Source organism: Neomonachus schauinslandi, chromosome X (genome assembly GCF_002201575.2).
Source record: "Neomonachus schauinslandi chromosome X, ASM220157v2, whole genome shotgun sequence".
Lineage (NCBI taxonomy): Eukaryota > Metazoa > Chordata > Mammalia > Carnivora > Phocidae > Neomonachus > Neomonachus schauinslandi.
In genome coordinates, this window is record NC_058419.1 from 7,099,269 (window position 1) to 7,114,075 (window position 14,807).

General features: G+C 36.1%; 1 protein-coding gene across 1 annotated transcript; it reads left to right on the top strand.

Moving 5' to 3' along the window:
- The first annotated feature begins 13,264 nt into the window (after window positions 1-13,264).
- LOC123323417 (uncharacterized protein CXorf51A-like) lies at window positions 13,265-13,807 on the top strand. Its single transcript, XM_044911911.1, has 2 exons — window positions 13,265-13,387; window positions 13,670-13,807. The coding sequence occupies exons 1-2, from the start codon at window positions 13,265-13,267 to the stop codon at window positions 13,805-13,807; spliced, it is 261 nt and encodes an 86-aa protein (XP_044767846.1).
- Window positions 13,808-14,807: the final 1,000 nt, after the last annotated feature.

The window sequence follows — 14,807 nt, forward strand, 5'->3', positions numbered from 1 at the left end:
TCTGTTTCTTATGGAGACCCTAACTGATAAATGTTAGAAAAGTCATTAGGGATCATAGTGACTGCCACTCAAAGTTGTTGGGAGGAATAAATAAGAAAGGGCATATTAATAGTCTGCCTACCATAAATCCTGTTGTATAATTGGCACTCAGTAGACAGTAGTGATAATATTTATTATTTTTCAGGTCTATATCCAGGCATCAACCATAGACTCTTGTATAAACAAGATACTCATTAAATGTTGGTTATATGAATAAATACAATTGCCAAAAAAAGGCCAATTTAGACCTCATTTTAAAATTGATCCACTATCATTCTACTTCAATTTTCCTACACTCTTCCTCATGGTTTTCTCTACATTCAAACAATATAGATCTCCTTTGGTTGTGTCTCCAGGACCCAAGCTATATTTTAAGTTCTTTTGGATTCGGAACTATAATTTAAGCTCCTATTATTAAATAATTTCTATTCCTTCTCACAAAATGGGAACTTTAGGAATAGACTACCCATTCTGCCAAGTAATTTTATGTGTTTCTGCTGTTGTGTTAAATGTAATTCAGTAAGAGCATGTGACAGGTTGAAATTTTGATACTAAGGTATCATTTTGATACCTAAATATTAGCAACATTCAAACAGCAGTGAATTACTGGAGAAAACAAGCACACTGGTAGCAAAACATTGTCATTACTTTTTTTACAGTTCATAATGTATTTTCCATGTCATTTCATTCCAAAAGAGCACAATGTCCTTTTTGTACTGTACATTTGTGCTTATTGTCCTGTTCAGTCATACTGTACAACTGGGATCCTTCAACTTTTTCTCTTGGTTTCCAACAATGTCAACAATCTCAAATTATTCCAAAATATGTCATTATACCAAGTAATCATCATACCTGCCTCACTTGGATTTGTTTGAAGTGACAAGCTTATTCCCAGAAGGGAGACTCAGGACTTTTAATCATTTTATAAACCTAATGAATTGGAAACAAAGCTCCTTACTTGAATATCTGATGAGCATAGTCTATATAAAATAAATGTTTTTAGCCTTCACAATTTCATTAAAGGTTAAATGACAATCTGGGAGCAATAAAAAAAAAACGATTTTCTTTCACTGTGTATATATTTTGATTTAATTCCTTAAAGAATTCAGATGTATCTCACTTCCAAATTAAATGTAGTTTATGTATTTGAATCCCTGCCATGAAGACTACTCTGGGTTTCCTAAATGCATAAATCCCTAGGTGCTTTACTCCAGAGGCATAAGATAATAAGATGGTAGATTGAATATACACATCTAATTTCACTTCCTCAAAAAACTCCAACAGGATCCACAAGGACAGAGAGAACAGGAGTGATTAAAACAGCAACAACATTTTAGAAGTTGGAAAGCAAATGAACCAATAATAATTGGCTTAGAACTAAGAAAGCTGAATCTCGAGCAAGACTTAGGAAAAGTGAGAACCAACCAGATTTATAATAGAATCCTTAGATTCAGGAAATATTAGCACTAGGTATTTATTGGGCATGAAAGGGAGATGCTAAAATAAGGAGAAAGGTAAAAACTGTTGAAAAACATTCAGATTTCTAGATCCCTTATCCAGTCTATGTCCCTAGGGAATGGCCTCTGTCCCACTCCAGCAGATACCCGCCGATTTACCCTCTGGAAATACAAAGCACAGTTGAGGGCATGTATACTAAAAAACAGGGATGTTAAATGACCATGAGCCACGTGCACATCAAATGCTGAGAATTCCTGGCTCTCCTTCCTTAATTCTGAGTGTTGCTCCCAGATCTCTGGCAGCTAGCCAGATCTTTACCCATCCAGAAAGGAGATAAAAAAAATTCTTCTCAATGAAATTTGATCAAAGAAGAATGATATAGATATAGAAATGTGGCATTCTTTAACAAAAACTGTATTCAGATAATTTTACAATAAAATTTAATGTCAACCAATCAGATTCACACACTCAGAACGTCCAAACATCATTTTCTTCCTTTATCCTTAATTATGAGCAGATAATCAAGGGTTATCAGACATCTGACAAAAACTTCAAGCAAGGAAAATGAAGAATAACAGAAAAAAAGTAAAACATATATTGAAAGAAACAGAGAATACAGTGGGGAAGGAAAACTTCAGAACACTCTTAGCATTACCATAATCAGAGAAAGAAGACTAGGTACTACCTATCACATTTCCATGGGTGGGGAACTTTAGGATTTGTAGAGGCTGAAAGCCTTGCCAATATACCACAGAAAGTTATTTATAAAAACATATCTTTCTTTTCATGTTTTTATATAAAAATATTTCATAGCTTAAGCATTGAAATGCAGTAGGGATTTATAATGCAACATTTAATAATATCCCATTACATAGCTTTCTTTTCACATCCCATTTTAACCCCCAGTATCTACTTCATGGGTTTTATTCAGTACATTCGTAATGTGCAAAGAAATGCAGGTTGGGGGCGGTGGACAGAGAGATAGGGAGAGAGGAAAGAAGGGAGTGGAGGGAGAAGGGAAGATTCCACTATAATGCCTGGTATGGGATAGTTTATTTTCCTATAAACATTGGAAGACACTATGCACATGCTATGCAATTGGTTTACTCCCTCATCACCTCCATGGACATCCATATCAAGATGTATGTATCACTGGACTGATATGTAGATCTATAAATATAGGCAGTAGATTTTAAAATTAACCTCTGGATACCACAAGCAATGTTGTAGGGAGAATTATTTTTTTTGCAAAATGGAATCTTGGTTTTTTAATGTAAGACTTGTACTTATCTAACAGCATTTTGCGTATTCATTTTTTCCATTGTGCACTTCAGTAAAACTCTAGCTAATGCCATACTTTAAAAATGTATGTATGACAGATCCATCATATACTTTGGTTCCTGCTATTGCCAATCCCCTTAACAGTGTCCTTTTTTATGGCAAACCTAGGAGGTTTTTGTTAAGGCTTCATGTAGCAACTAACTAAAAATTACCCAAGTAGGCACATACCAGTTGCACTGACTCAAGATTTTACTTATAAAAAGTGAAAATAAAATGTTCAATATTTTGGAAAAGAAAAAAACTGTGACCAATGGTAAGGGTAGAAGGGCAATAATAGTTCTACCAGATAATGAGGTATTATGATATATAAGTTATAAGCAGGAGCTCTAGAATCTGGGTGACTGCATCTAAATCTCAACTCTGTCACTTACATTGTAGCCTGAACCTGGGCAGATTACTGAACTTCTCTGAGATTCAGTGTTCTGATCTTTAAAATATTGGGTCAGTAAATAAAAATCAGGTAGTAAATATTTTGGGCTTTCCAGACTATATAGGTTCTGTTGTTTTAGCACAAAAGCAACCACAGACACTATATAAATGAATGGGTATGGCTATGTTCCACTAAAATTGTATCTGTAAAAATAAACAGCTGTGATCTATATTTGACCCCATATGGACAGTGGTTTGCTGGCCCCTAAATCATAGTGGTATGTTATATACATATATATGTGTATGTATATATAATATGTAACACATTATATAATATATAAACCACATATATAACAAATATATGAATAATAATATATATAACACATATATACACACACACACTTTAATGATTGTCATCAAGAAAGAAGAATTCAAGCAAGAATGTAAAATACCAACATCTAAAACACATATAAAAGAGATTTAAAATAAAGGATTACTATGAACTAAGAAGTTTGGAAAATACAGTCTAATGGAGGATTTCTTCAGAATTATACAATAACAATTTTCACACACAAAATTGCAAAAAAAAAAAAAAGGAAGGAAAACCGGAGTAATTGACCCGAAGAAATATAAAATTAATAACTATATTCTACAAATCTCACTTGGTCCCTATTACAAAATATAATAAAGCAGAGCTCATTCTAACAGTTGTTTACAATTGAGGGGCAAAGCTCTGACAATCTAGCCCAGAACACAACCTGAAAAGGATTTAACTGTGATACAAACAATAAGAAAGTAAAATATGAAAGTACAACATTATTGACTATAGAGGAAAATGTTTTCATTGATCTTTTAAAAAATATATTATTTAAAATTATTTTTGTCAGGCTTAGGTTTATATTTAGTAAGACAAATTTCTCATATCCTAAAATTGCTTTACCAGGGAGAGAGTACATATTTTTTCACCAGTAATAAGAAATATTAATCATTCCATCATGTCATTTCTGACAGTTGCATATTGACTTTATTTCTTGGCACTATCTGCAAAAAGGATATTTCACTATTAGAAGCTCTTACGGGATCTGAAAAGTTAGTTCAGGTTCCAGAAAGACCTAATTGCAAATATTGGGTTAGGTAACATTAACGTTTCTAAATAGTCCTTCTTTGTAGCAATCCCATTTCATACTGGTTTTCAGAACACATTATTTTACCAGGTTACTTTATCTTAAAATCTCTGGGGAGTAACTCATGTCACAGTTTTCTGTATGCAAATATTTATTGAGTACCTACTATGTGCTTAGTTTTGAATGAGGATTGAAAAAATTACAAAACAGTATAATTTGACACAAATTATTGGTAGGAAATATTAGGAAAACATTTTAAGCAGAACACACAGAAATATAGCAAGATCTTTGTAGTTTATCTGTGAAAGAGTGATGGTAATTCCTCTATAAAACCTTTCTATGCTTTATTTGACTTTCTATGAATTTGCATTTAGAAACCATTTTACTGCTTTATAATATAGATGGAATTGACACTGATAAATAAGCCTTACTCATTGTGAAAATAAGTAACCGACCTTCCTAAAAATAAAGCACAAAGACAACCTAAATGAACTTTCAATTTCATGGCCCAAAGTCACAGTTGGGACAGGAAACGTAGCCTCAAGAGTGATAGAATTCTACCCTTTGTCCCCATCTCTATTTTAAGAAATGTTCTTCCTTTGAGAAATTGGAATAATGCCTGAAGGAAAAGTACATTAATAATACTAGAGATGTTTGACTAGAGATGTTATTTGAGAGAATGGTATAGTTATTATATAGTGCTCAACAATGATGCCTTCATTGGAAAGGTTTTATTTTATTTTACTAATTTGCAACCTACTTATGGCCTCTAATTGTATTAAGTGTTAACTATATGCTGTGACCTGCAGGAATACACAGATAAATGAAACCTAAACCCTGCCCTCAAAAAGCTCATGGATGGGCAATATTTTTTGTGTTAAAGAACTAGATAGTAAATAATTTTGGCTTTGTGTGCCATATGGTCTTTATCACAACTACTCAACTCTGCCCATGTAGCATGAAATTAGCCATAGAAAATAGATACATGAATGTGTATATGGTTTTTCATTTTGTTTGTTTTTGCCTAATCAGGCAGTCAAGCTGAATTTGGCCCACAGGCCATCATTTACTGACTACTGATCTAGCATCAGAACAACAGACAGGTACATACACACATAGACACACACACACACACACACACGTCAATGCTTGTCCATTTGTAGGGACTGGCTAGAATGTTGTGTTTAACTGGATTCTGAGGCTGCAGCAGGAAAGTATGGCATAATCAACTAGCTATGCATTGGGGTGGTTGTAGAAATATCACCTACCTATTTTAACATGAAAGACAGACAATAACAATAAAACACTAAAATTTGTGGGAAAAAAAGCCATAAGAGACATATGTACATAAGTCAAAAAGTGCTTAAAAGATATTGAAGTACCAGAAGGGATTGCTAAAAGTTTTACAAGAAAGAACAATAAGCCTCAGTGTCTCCAAATCATCAATACTTTTTCCCAACAATATATTTTAAAAACCATATCATACGCCATAAAGAAAAAGATAAATATAGTTGACTAGATAAAAATTAAAGATTTCTATATGTCAAAAGATGATGAACACATTTCTCAAAAGACAAATGAGAAACCAGGCAATATATGAGACAAATATATTTGACAGACAAAAGGCAGTTTTACATAATATAGTATGAACTTTATACAGTTGAAGAGTAATTTCTTTATACAAATAAAGAAATTAAGGACAAAAACACCAAAGGAAAGGACATGATTAGCACTTTAAAGAAACTCCAATGGCTTATTGACATGTATAAATATGTGAGTATTACTGTTAATTAAATAAATGTTTAAACAAAATGAGAAGATAATTCTCAATAATTACAGATGACTAAATGAAAGATGACATTTAGTGCTTCAGAGTAATGGTAGTATCACTGCCTATAAGCTGCCTGTACATTTATTCATGCATCTATGTGGTCATGCATTTACTCATTCAAGCATTTACTGAGCTCTTATATGTCCACTGCTTGAATAGAGAGCAAAGCCATGCACTTTCTGTTCACTAAAAGCTCCCATTATAATAATAAAGGTAAAGATGTGAAAGATCTAAAGGAACTGTGATTAAAAATTTCCCAGCTAGGGGAAGTCTCAAGTGTTTCATTTCCACTCCCCAAAAGTACAAATGTAGGGGGACTTCTACACCTACTAGGGGTCCAGAGACCTACATCCTTTTGTAATACTTGTAGATGTTCTAGGGCTTTGCAGAAAGGTTCTTCCTGGGATCAGATGGAGATATGGCAAAGTCTTTAGGCTCAGGCATCTGTTCCACTAGATAATCAGTGGGTAAGGTGCTGAATGCTGACAAAATGAGGCCTTCATCAGAGGTATGGTGGATGAAAATGAAGGTATGGAAATAGTTATGCTAGGCAACTAGAAATCAAAAGAGAAAGGGCCAAAAAAATAAATAAAAAGCAGAGATCAAAAGAGAAAGGGCCAAAAAAAAAAAAAAAGCAGAGAAAGAGGATATGAGTAATAGAATCAATTAGCACAATGTTTATAGCAGCAATGTCCACAATAGCCAAACTATGGAAAGAGCCCAGATGTCCATCGACAGATGAATGGATAAAGATATGGTATATATATATATATATATTATACATATATACACACACACACACATACACAATGGATTATTACTGAGCCATCAGAAAGGATGAATACTTACCATTTACGTCAACATGGATGGAACTGGAGGGTATTATGCTGAGCAAAATAAGTCAGTCAGAGAAAGACAATTATCATATGGTTTTACTCATATGTGGAATATAAGAAACAGCACAGAGGACCATAGGGGAAGGGAGGGAAAACTGAATGGGAAGAAATCAGAGGGAGACAAACCATATGAGACTCTTGACTCCAGGAAACAAACTGAGGGTTGCTGGAGGGGGGTGGGGTGGGTGGGGGGATGGGGTGATTGGGTGATAGGCATTAAGGAGGGCACGTGATGTGATGAGCAGTGTGTGGTATATACAAATGTTGAATTATTGAACATTACATCTGAAACTAATGATGTACTATACGTTGGCTAATTGAATTTAAATAAAAAGAATCAGTAAGCACAAACTAGTATATAGAAAACTTAAATAGATAATACACATTATTTTTAAGCAATCAAGGAATAGTCTCAAAAACTGACAATGTACAAGTTCACAAAGAAAGCCTTAAAAAACTTTAATGAATCACTATCCTACAGACTATGTCCTTTGACTATAATAAAATTAGAAATAGATTTTTTAAAGGATAGCTTAATCTAATATGCTTAGAAACTAAAATCATACTAAATGATTGGATTAAAGAAGAAATAATTTTAAAAATTGTGAGATATTCCTAACACTACTTAGCACTAGAAGATTTGTGACACAAAACTAACATAGAATGCTGTGAGAAATTTACTGCTTTAAATACTTTTATCAGAAATCAAAAAATATTGAGGACAGATAAGCTATGTGTCCAGCTCAACAAGCTGGAAGAAAGGGCAACAGAGTAAATGCAAAAGAAACCAGAAGGGAGGAAATAGAAAGACAGAAAGAAATATAGACCAAAAGAACAATCACAACATCAAGAAATGATTACTTAGAAAGACTAATAAGATAAACTACAAGTGAGACATGAAGAAAAAAAAAACTAAGACTCAAAATATGAACAAGGAAAAATACTATAGCATCTTAAAAAGGAATGAAATAATATGAGTAAATACTTGCCAATAAACTGGAACCTCAAGAAGAAATGAACATATTGTTGGGGGAAACAATATAAATGACTAAATTTTGCAGAGGAAACCTGTAAGGCCAATAGTTTGGGAGATTTATTTGTTTTGGTATAATTTTTAACACATTTAGCCTCTCTCCACCACCTCATTCACTTCTCCCCAGGAAGAGGCAGAGATTCAGTTGGTAAATTTGTAAGAAGCATTGGGGCATGCTTCACTCAGCCCCTTCTCATCCACTTTCTTTTCACAGGATCAGCCCTACTAGCTGAAAGGTGAATTCTGATCTGCCATGTGGTAAGGGATCTGGTGAATTCAAGGGTGAACTATTAGCAAGTCCACTTGGGTAGAGATCTAAAGTCACAACTTGCAGTCACCTTTATCTGGATCTCTCTCTGACACATATGTATCTATCAATAGGTTCTAAATAATGAGAAGGAAGAAATTGGTATTGTTAATTAGTCCCTGTCACAAACTCAAATACACGTAACTAGGAGGTATAGCTCAGTGGTAGACCATTTGACTGCAAATACACATAACTATTAAATAAAAATGGTAATCAGACTCTCATCTACTGCTCCACATACAGTGAAGCCCTAGATCTAGATGGTTTTATAAATTTTAAAAAATATTCAAGGAATAGGCGATTCTCTCTCTCATACATGTGTATCATAAAATTGAAAATGAGAGAAACCTTACAACCCATTTTATAAGACTAGCATAACTTTGATTTCAAAACTGAGAAGAAACAGATCATGAAATGAAATTTAAAGGACAATTTGGACCACAAGGGAAGGGAGGGAAAACTGAATGGGAAGAAATCAGAGAGGGAGACAAACCATGAGAGACTATGGACCCCAGAAAACAAACTGAGGGTTACAGAAGGGAGGGGGGTATGGGGATGGGGTGACTGGGTGATGGGTATTAAGGAGGACACATGTTGGGATGAGCACTGGGTGTTATACACAACTAATGAATCATTGAACACTACATCAAAAAAGAATGACGTACTATATGTTGGCTAAATGAACATAATAAAAAAAAAATTTTTAAGAAACCTAAAAAAAAGAAACCGAACTCAATGACTTACTTATATCTTATTGGCCAGAACTATCACATGATAATCTCTACCTGGAAAGGAGAATGGGAAATATAATCTTTTGGCTGGTTGTGTTGCTATCCAAAATAAAATTACAACATAGTGAGGTTTCAGGTGTACAATATAGTGATTTAACAATTCTATATATTACTCAATGCTCATCATGATAAGTGTACTCTTAATCCCCTTCATCTATTTCACCCATCCCCCTACCCACCTCCCCTCTGGTAAGCATCAGTTAGTTCTCTATAGTTAAAAGTCTGTTTCTTTGCTTGTCTCGCTTTCTTTTTTTACCCTTTGCTCCTTTGTTTTGTTTCTTAAATTCCACGTGAATGAAATCATATGGTATTTGTCTTTCTCTTATTTTGCTTAGCATTATACCCTAGCTCCATCCATGTCACTGCAAATGGCAAGATTTCATTCTTTTTTATGACTGAATAATATTCCATTGTATACATATACTACATCTTCTTTATCCATTCATCAATCGATGGGTACTTGAGCTGCTTCCATTATTTGGCTATTGTAAATAATGTTGCTATAAACACGGGTGCATGTATCCCTTTGAATTACTGTTTTTGTATATTCTTCGGATAAATACCCAGTAGTGTGATTGCTGGATCATATGATAATTCTATTTTTAACTTTTTGAGGAAACTCCATGTGGTTTTCCACAGTGACTGCACCAGTTTGCATTCCCACCAACAGTGCATAAGGGTTCCTTTTTCTCTACATCCTCACCAAAACCTGTTGTTTCTTGTTGATTTTAGCCATTCCTACAGGTATGAGGGGCTATCTCATTGTAGTCTTGATTTGCATTTCCCGTATGATAAGTGATGATGAATATCTTTTCAGACACATGACTATTTTTTAAACTTTTTATTTAAATTCAATTTAGCCGGGGCTCCTGGGTGGGTCAGTCAGTTAAGCGTCTACCTTCGACTCAGGTCATGATCCCAGGGTCCTGGGATCGAGCCATGTATTAGGATCCCTGCTTAGCGGAGAGCCTGTTTCTCCCTCTCCCTCTGGTGCTCCCCCTGCTTGTGCTTGCTTTCTCTCTCTCACTCTCTCTCTCTCTCTGTCAAATAAGTAAATAAAATCTTTAAAAATAAACAAATTCAATTTAGTTAACATATACTGTATTATTAGTTTCAGGGGTAGAATTTAGTAATTCATCAGTTGCATATAACACCCAGTGCTCATTACATCAAGTGCCCTCCTTAAATCCCATCACCCAATTACCCCATCCCCCCACCCACCTCTCCTCAAGCAACCCTCAGTTTGTTTCCTAGAGTTAAGAGACTCTTATGGTTTTTTAAAAAGCTTTTTCCAAAAACTGAGAACAGTTAGAAACTTCTTTAACATGATTAAGTCTCCACAGCAAAAACAAACAAAACCTCTCCTAATTACTGTTAACACATTAGGCACATGACCTTCAGGATATAAATATCTGATATTGCCTCTACATTCAACCTAGTACTGGAGGCCATGATCAATGAATACCCCCTAAAATTAAAAGGTATATGATAAGGATATCACCACATATCAGATGGTGCAGGAAAAGTATGTTGAGAATAACAAAATTGGATAAACATCAAGGATTTATGTTAAAGTATATCAAAGACAAAGTTCACTAACAAGGAATTAATATCCAAAAATTACAAAGTAATGATGGAATCAACATGAAAAAGACAAGAAATCCAAGAATGAGAAATGTTAGTAACCAAAAAACAATTTTAAAGATAGAAAATCTGAATAGATTCATCACTAGTAATCACAGAAGTAAAAGGAGATTGTGTTATCAATCAAATTTCTTTAAAAATTAAAACTTGGATAATACTAAGTATTAGTTATCATTTGCTGTGTAAAAAAATTACCCCAAAAAGTAGTGGCTTAAAACACCAAAATCTATTATCTCAGAGTTTCTATGGGTCAAGAACCTGTGGGTAGCTTAGCTGGGTCCTCTGGCCCTGGGTCTCTTACAAGGCTACATCGTCTCAAGTCCCATTTGGAAAAGACCAAATTCCCCGTCCACAAATGTGGTTGTTGATAGGATTCAGTTCCTTGTGGTTTGTTGCACAGAGGGCTCAGTTCCTCAAGAGATGTTCCTTGAGATGTGAGCCTTTTCACTGATTATCTCACAATATGCTTTCATCAGAATGAGAAAATGAGAGGGCAAGAGAGATTGTCAGCAAAAAAGTTATAGTAAGAGGAAACCTCATTATGTTAATAACTAATAACATCCCACTACTTCTGCTGGTTTCTATGGATTCTATTCATTAGAAGCAAGTCACTAGATATATCCTACACTCAAGGGTAGTGGATTACACAAAAGTGTAAACATCAGAAGGCTGGAGTCATTGGGAGCCATATCAGAAGTTGCCTTCCATACCAAGTATTAGTGAGTGTGTAGGGAAGCAGGTAATAATATAATTCTATTGGGAAGCTAGATTGGTACATTTTGGAAAGCAATCTGGCAATAATTAGCAAAATTATTGCTTATATACTGAATGTCTGTGTCCCTCTAAAATTCACATGTTGAAGCTCTAATCCCCAGTGTGAAAGTATTTGGAGGTGGGGCTTTGGAAGGTTATTAGGGTTAGAATAGGTCATGAGAATGGGGCCTAATAATGTAATTAATGCCCTATTAAAAAAAAAAGAGGAGATAGCGCTCTCTTTCTCACCCATCAAGGAAGGCCATGTAAGGACATAAGAAGAGGGTCTTCATCAAGAACCCAACCATGCTAGCATCTTAATCTTGGACTTCCAGCTTCCAAAACTGTGAGAAATAAATGTTTTTTGTTTAAGCCAGCCAATCTGTGGTATTCTGTTACAGTAGCCCAAATGGACTAAGAATTATGTGTATCTAAGACCTAGAAATTCTATCCTTGAGTGTATATCCCAGAGAAATATATGCAGAAGTCCAAGAGGGAAAATGATTGAGGATGTTCTTCACAGCATTGTTTGTAGGAATGGAGTGGAGAGCTAACACAGGTGTTCCTCAAAAGGGGAAATAATGGACAAGCAAAACTTGGTGCATAAATGCTAATGGAATATATGTAGCATTAGAAGCAATGAGCTAAAGATACATATAGCCACATAAGTCGAACTTAAAGAACATAATGTTGAGTGTATAAGTTAAGAAATAAGATCTACGGCACAATGCTATGCATTCAAACACCACATATTTAAGAAGGCCACATATTTCACAAGAGTACAAATATACGCAAGGACATAATTCAAACACATCAGAGTTGATGCCTAATGGCAGGAAGGAAATGAGTGTTGGAATCTAGGAAGAAAAACAGATAAAATATAAAGATAAAATATAAATAAAATATAAGAGAAAGAACCTTGCAAAACTCAATGACAATAACATGGTCAGAGTCCAAAAATAGAATAAAAGATAAAAGCAACCTTCATGGGTGGGCAGCTAATTCTAATCCCTGCCTGTAAGTCACAGAGCTGGCAGAAAATAATCTAATCAAATCAGCAGCCTTTAATGCCAAATGCTATAGGCAGAGAGCTTATTCATGGGAGCTTTTTGTTAGTTTGTAAGATGAGTCATATTTCCACTGATATTTAAATTCAGCCATATTGCTCTTGGAGGGATTTTAGGTAAAATATCCCAAACACTAGCTAACTAAGGGAGGGACACAGCAAAATAAACTGCTGAGTAGGGGTGGCCTTAGAGAACAGATTGCAGGAAAGATTCTTTCTCTACTATGTGCACTACCACAATTGAACATGGGGTATGAGGAACAGTGGTAGTTCAGTTTAGGAAAACTCTTTGGGGGATGTTAAAGAAAAGCCTCCTTTCTCTAACCAAACCATTTTTGCCTCCGTATCATTTCCCCTCCCATCCAGAGGTGTCAGGAATGGTACTTTGAAATGTCAGAGCCACATTTTGGCCTCCCCAGCAACCTCCCCAACACAGAGTGATGTCATAAGTAGTGCTTTGTGATGTCTGAGCCCCACCTTAGCCATCATTGGCTGGAGGACAGCCTAGCTGACCAATCAAAGCTGGAGGGTATGGACCTTCATTGTCCTGGGAAGAGTTATACGCAGTAGAACAGTTAGGAGGCCTGGGGCAAACAACTGGGAAGCTTCAATATGTCTAAGGTAACCAGGAAACTACCACAGCCCAATCAGGATATGGAGCGACCAACTTCAAGGTCTGAAGAGAGGAAAAAGATGAAGACTCCCTATCAACCCAGGTCCAGAGGTGGTGACAAGGTAAGATGACCCTACCCAAGCTACTCTTTTCTTCATTGATTTCCCCTCCCCCAAGAATCTTAACCTTTGCTCACCTGGCACAAACTCCTTCCTTAGCCCTGACATCTCCTCATGATGCCCCCTTTTCTATCAATATCCCATCTTCTTCCCCTAAGCCAATGCCCTTTTGGCCTCACTCTGTTGTTGTTCCAGGTACTGAAGACAACCCTGAAGGTAAAAAAACCCCACCACAGGAGTTTGAGTTAAAAAGTCTCAGAAAAAACTACCAACCCTGTAAGAAAGCCTAAAAAAGCTAGAAGACCACCACTCTTTGGTCACTATCACAGACTGAATGAGACACTGAGGCAAGATGAGCCAGAGCAAGCCCAAGAGAAGGTGGAGAAGTCTACCACATCAAACGATGACCAGGGTGGCCAATAACTCCAGAGTGAGGCCAGAGACTTCAGTAATATCTGCTAAGTCTCCAGAGGTCTGGTGGCTGAGAAATGGACAATCGTGTAGACATTGAATTTTACAGCATCAGGGTACACTGATGGTACCTGAAATAAAGCCAACCTGTTGTGGTAATTCGTGTGAGTGTCTATGACTTCTCTCATGGTGGGATCAGGGAGGGAAGGGAAAAGGCAGTAGTACAAAAAGGAAGAAACATGGGGTAGCGTAGGGTTGGGGGCCAGACCGGGCCAGACTGGCAGAACCACAGTTAATCAGATCGTGGGGATAAAGACTGGGTCAGGACTGAGCACTGAAGACAAATTTCCTCCTTAACACTTGACCTAACGGGCAAGATGAGAAAGGGCTTGGTGTTTTTGCCTTTGGGAGGTGGGGGCAGCAGGGAAGAATGACGTCAAAGTGTAGATTGCCAGAGCCTATATGGGGTGAGGTATGTGGGTGGCAGTACCATCCCCAAAGCTGAACAAGAAATAACTTCCAGGCCACCAACCCCAGGGTGGTGTTTGTTACATTTTACCCTATAACGTCAACAACTAGTAGTCCACAGAAGAGCCAAAAATCTCACCCTAATGAAAATTACTAAAAGCACCCTAAAGATGAAAATATTGGTGATTGGAAGCCACAAACCCAACACTGATTAGCCCACTTTCTTAAGAAATTTAGGGTGGAGCAGTGACTTTCCAAGGGCAGGGCAATAGGAACAGTCTGCCTTCAGTGCAGGCAATAAAGGAGAGCATTGTCTACAGAGAATTCTAAACGTATTTGGAGGGGAGACAATCTTTTATTTTTGTTCTCTCAAAGTTGTTCTTTTTTCTGAAGAGACTATCACTGTAAATGAGTTTATTAAAGTACAATTGACATATAATAATTGCACATGCTTAAAGTGACAGCTTGAGGAGGTTGGTCCTATGTATACACCATTAAACCATCACCACAATTTTAAGAGAGAACATATCCATCACCCCCAAGT

Coding starts and splice junctions, on each gene's coding strand:
- LOC123323417 (XM_044911911.1), top strand. CDS start 13,265: ATGTCTAAGGTAACCAGGAAACTACCACAGCCCAATCAGGATATGGAG. Junction 13,388..13,669: donor GGTCCAGAGGTGGTGACAAG/GTAAGATGACCC, acceptor CCTGTAAGAAAG/CCTAAAAAAGCTAGAAGACC.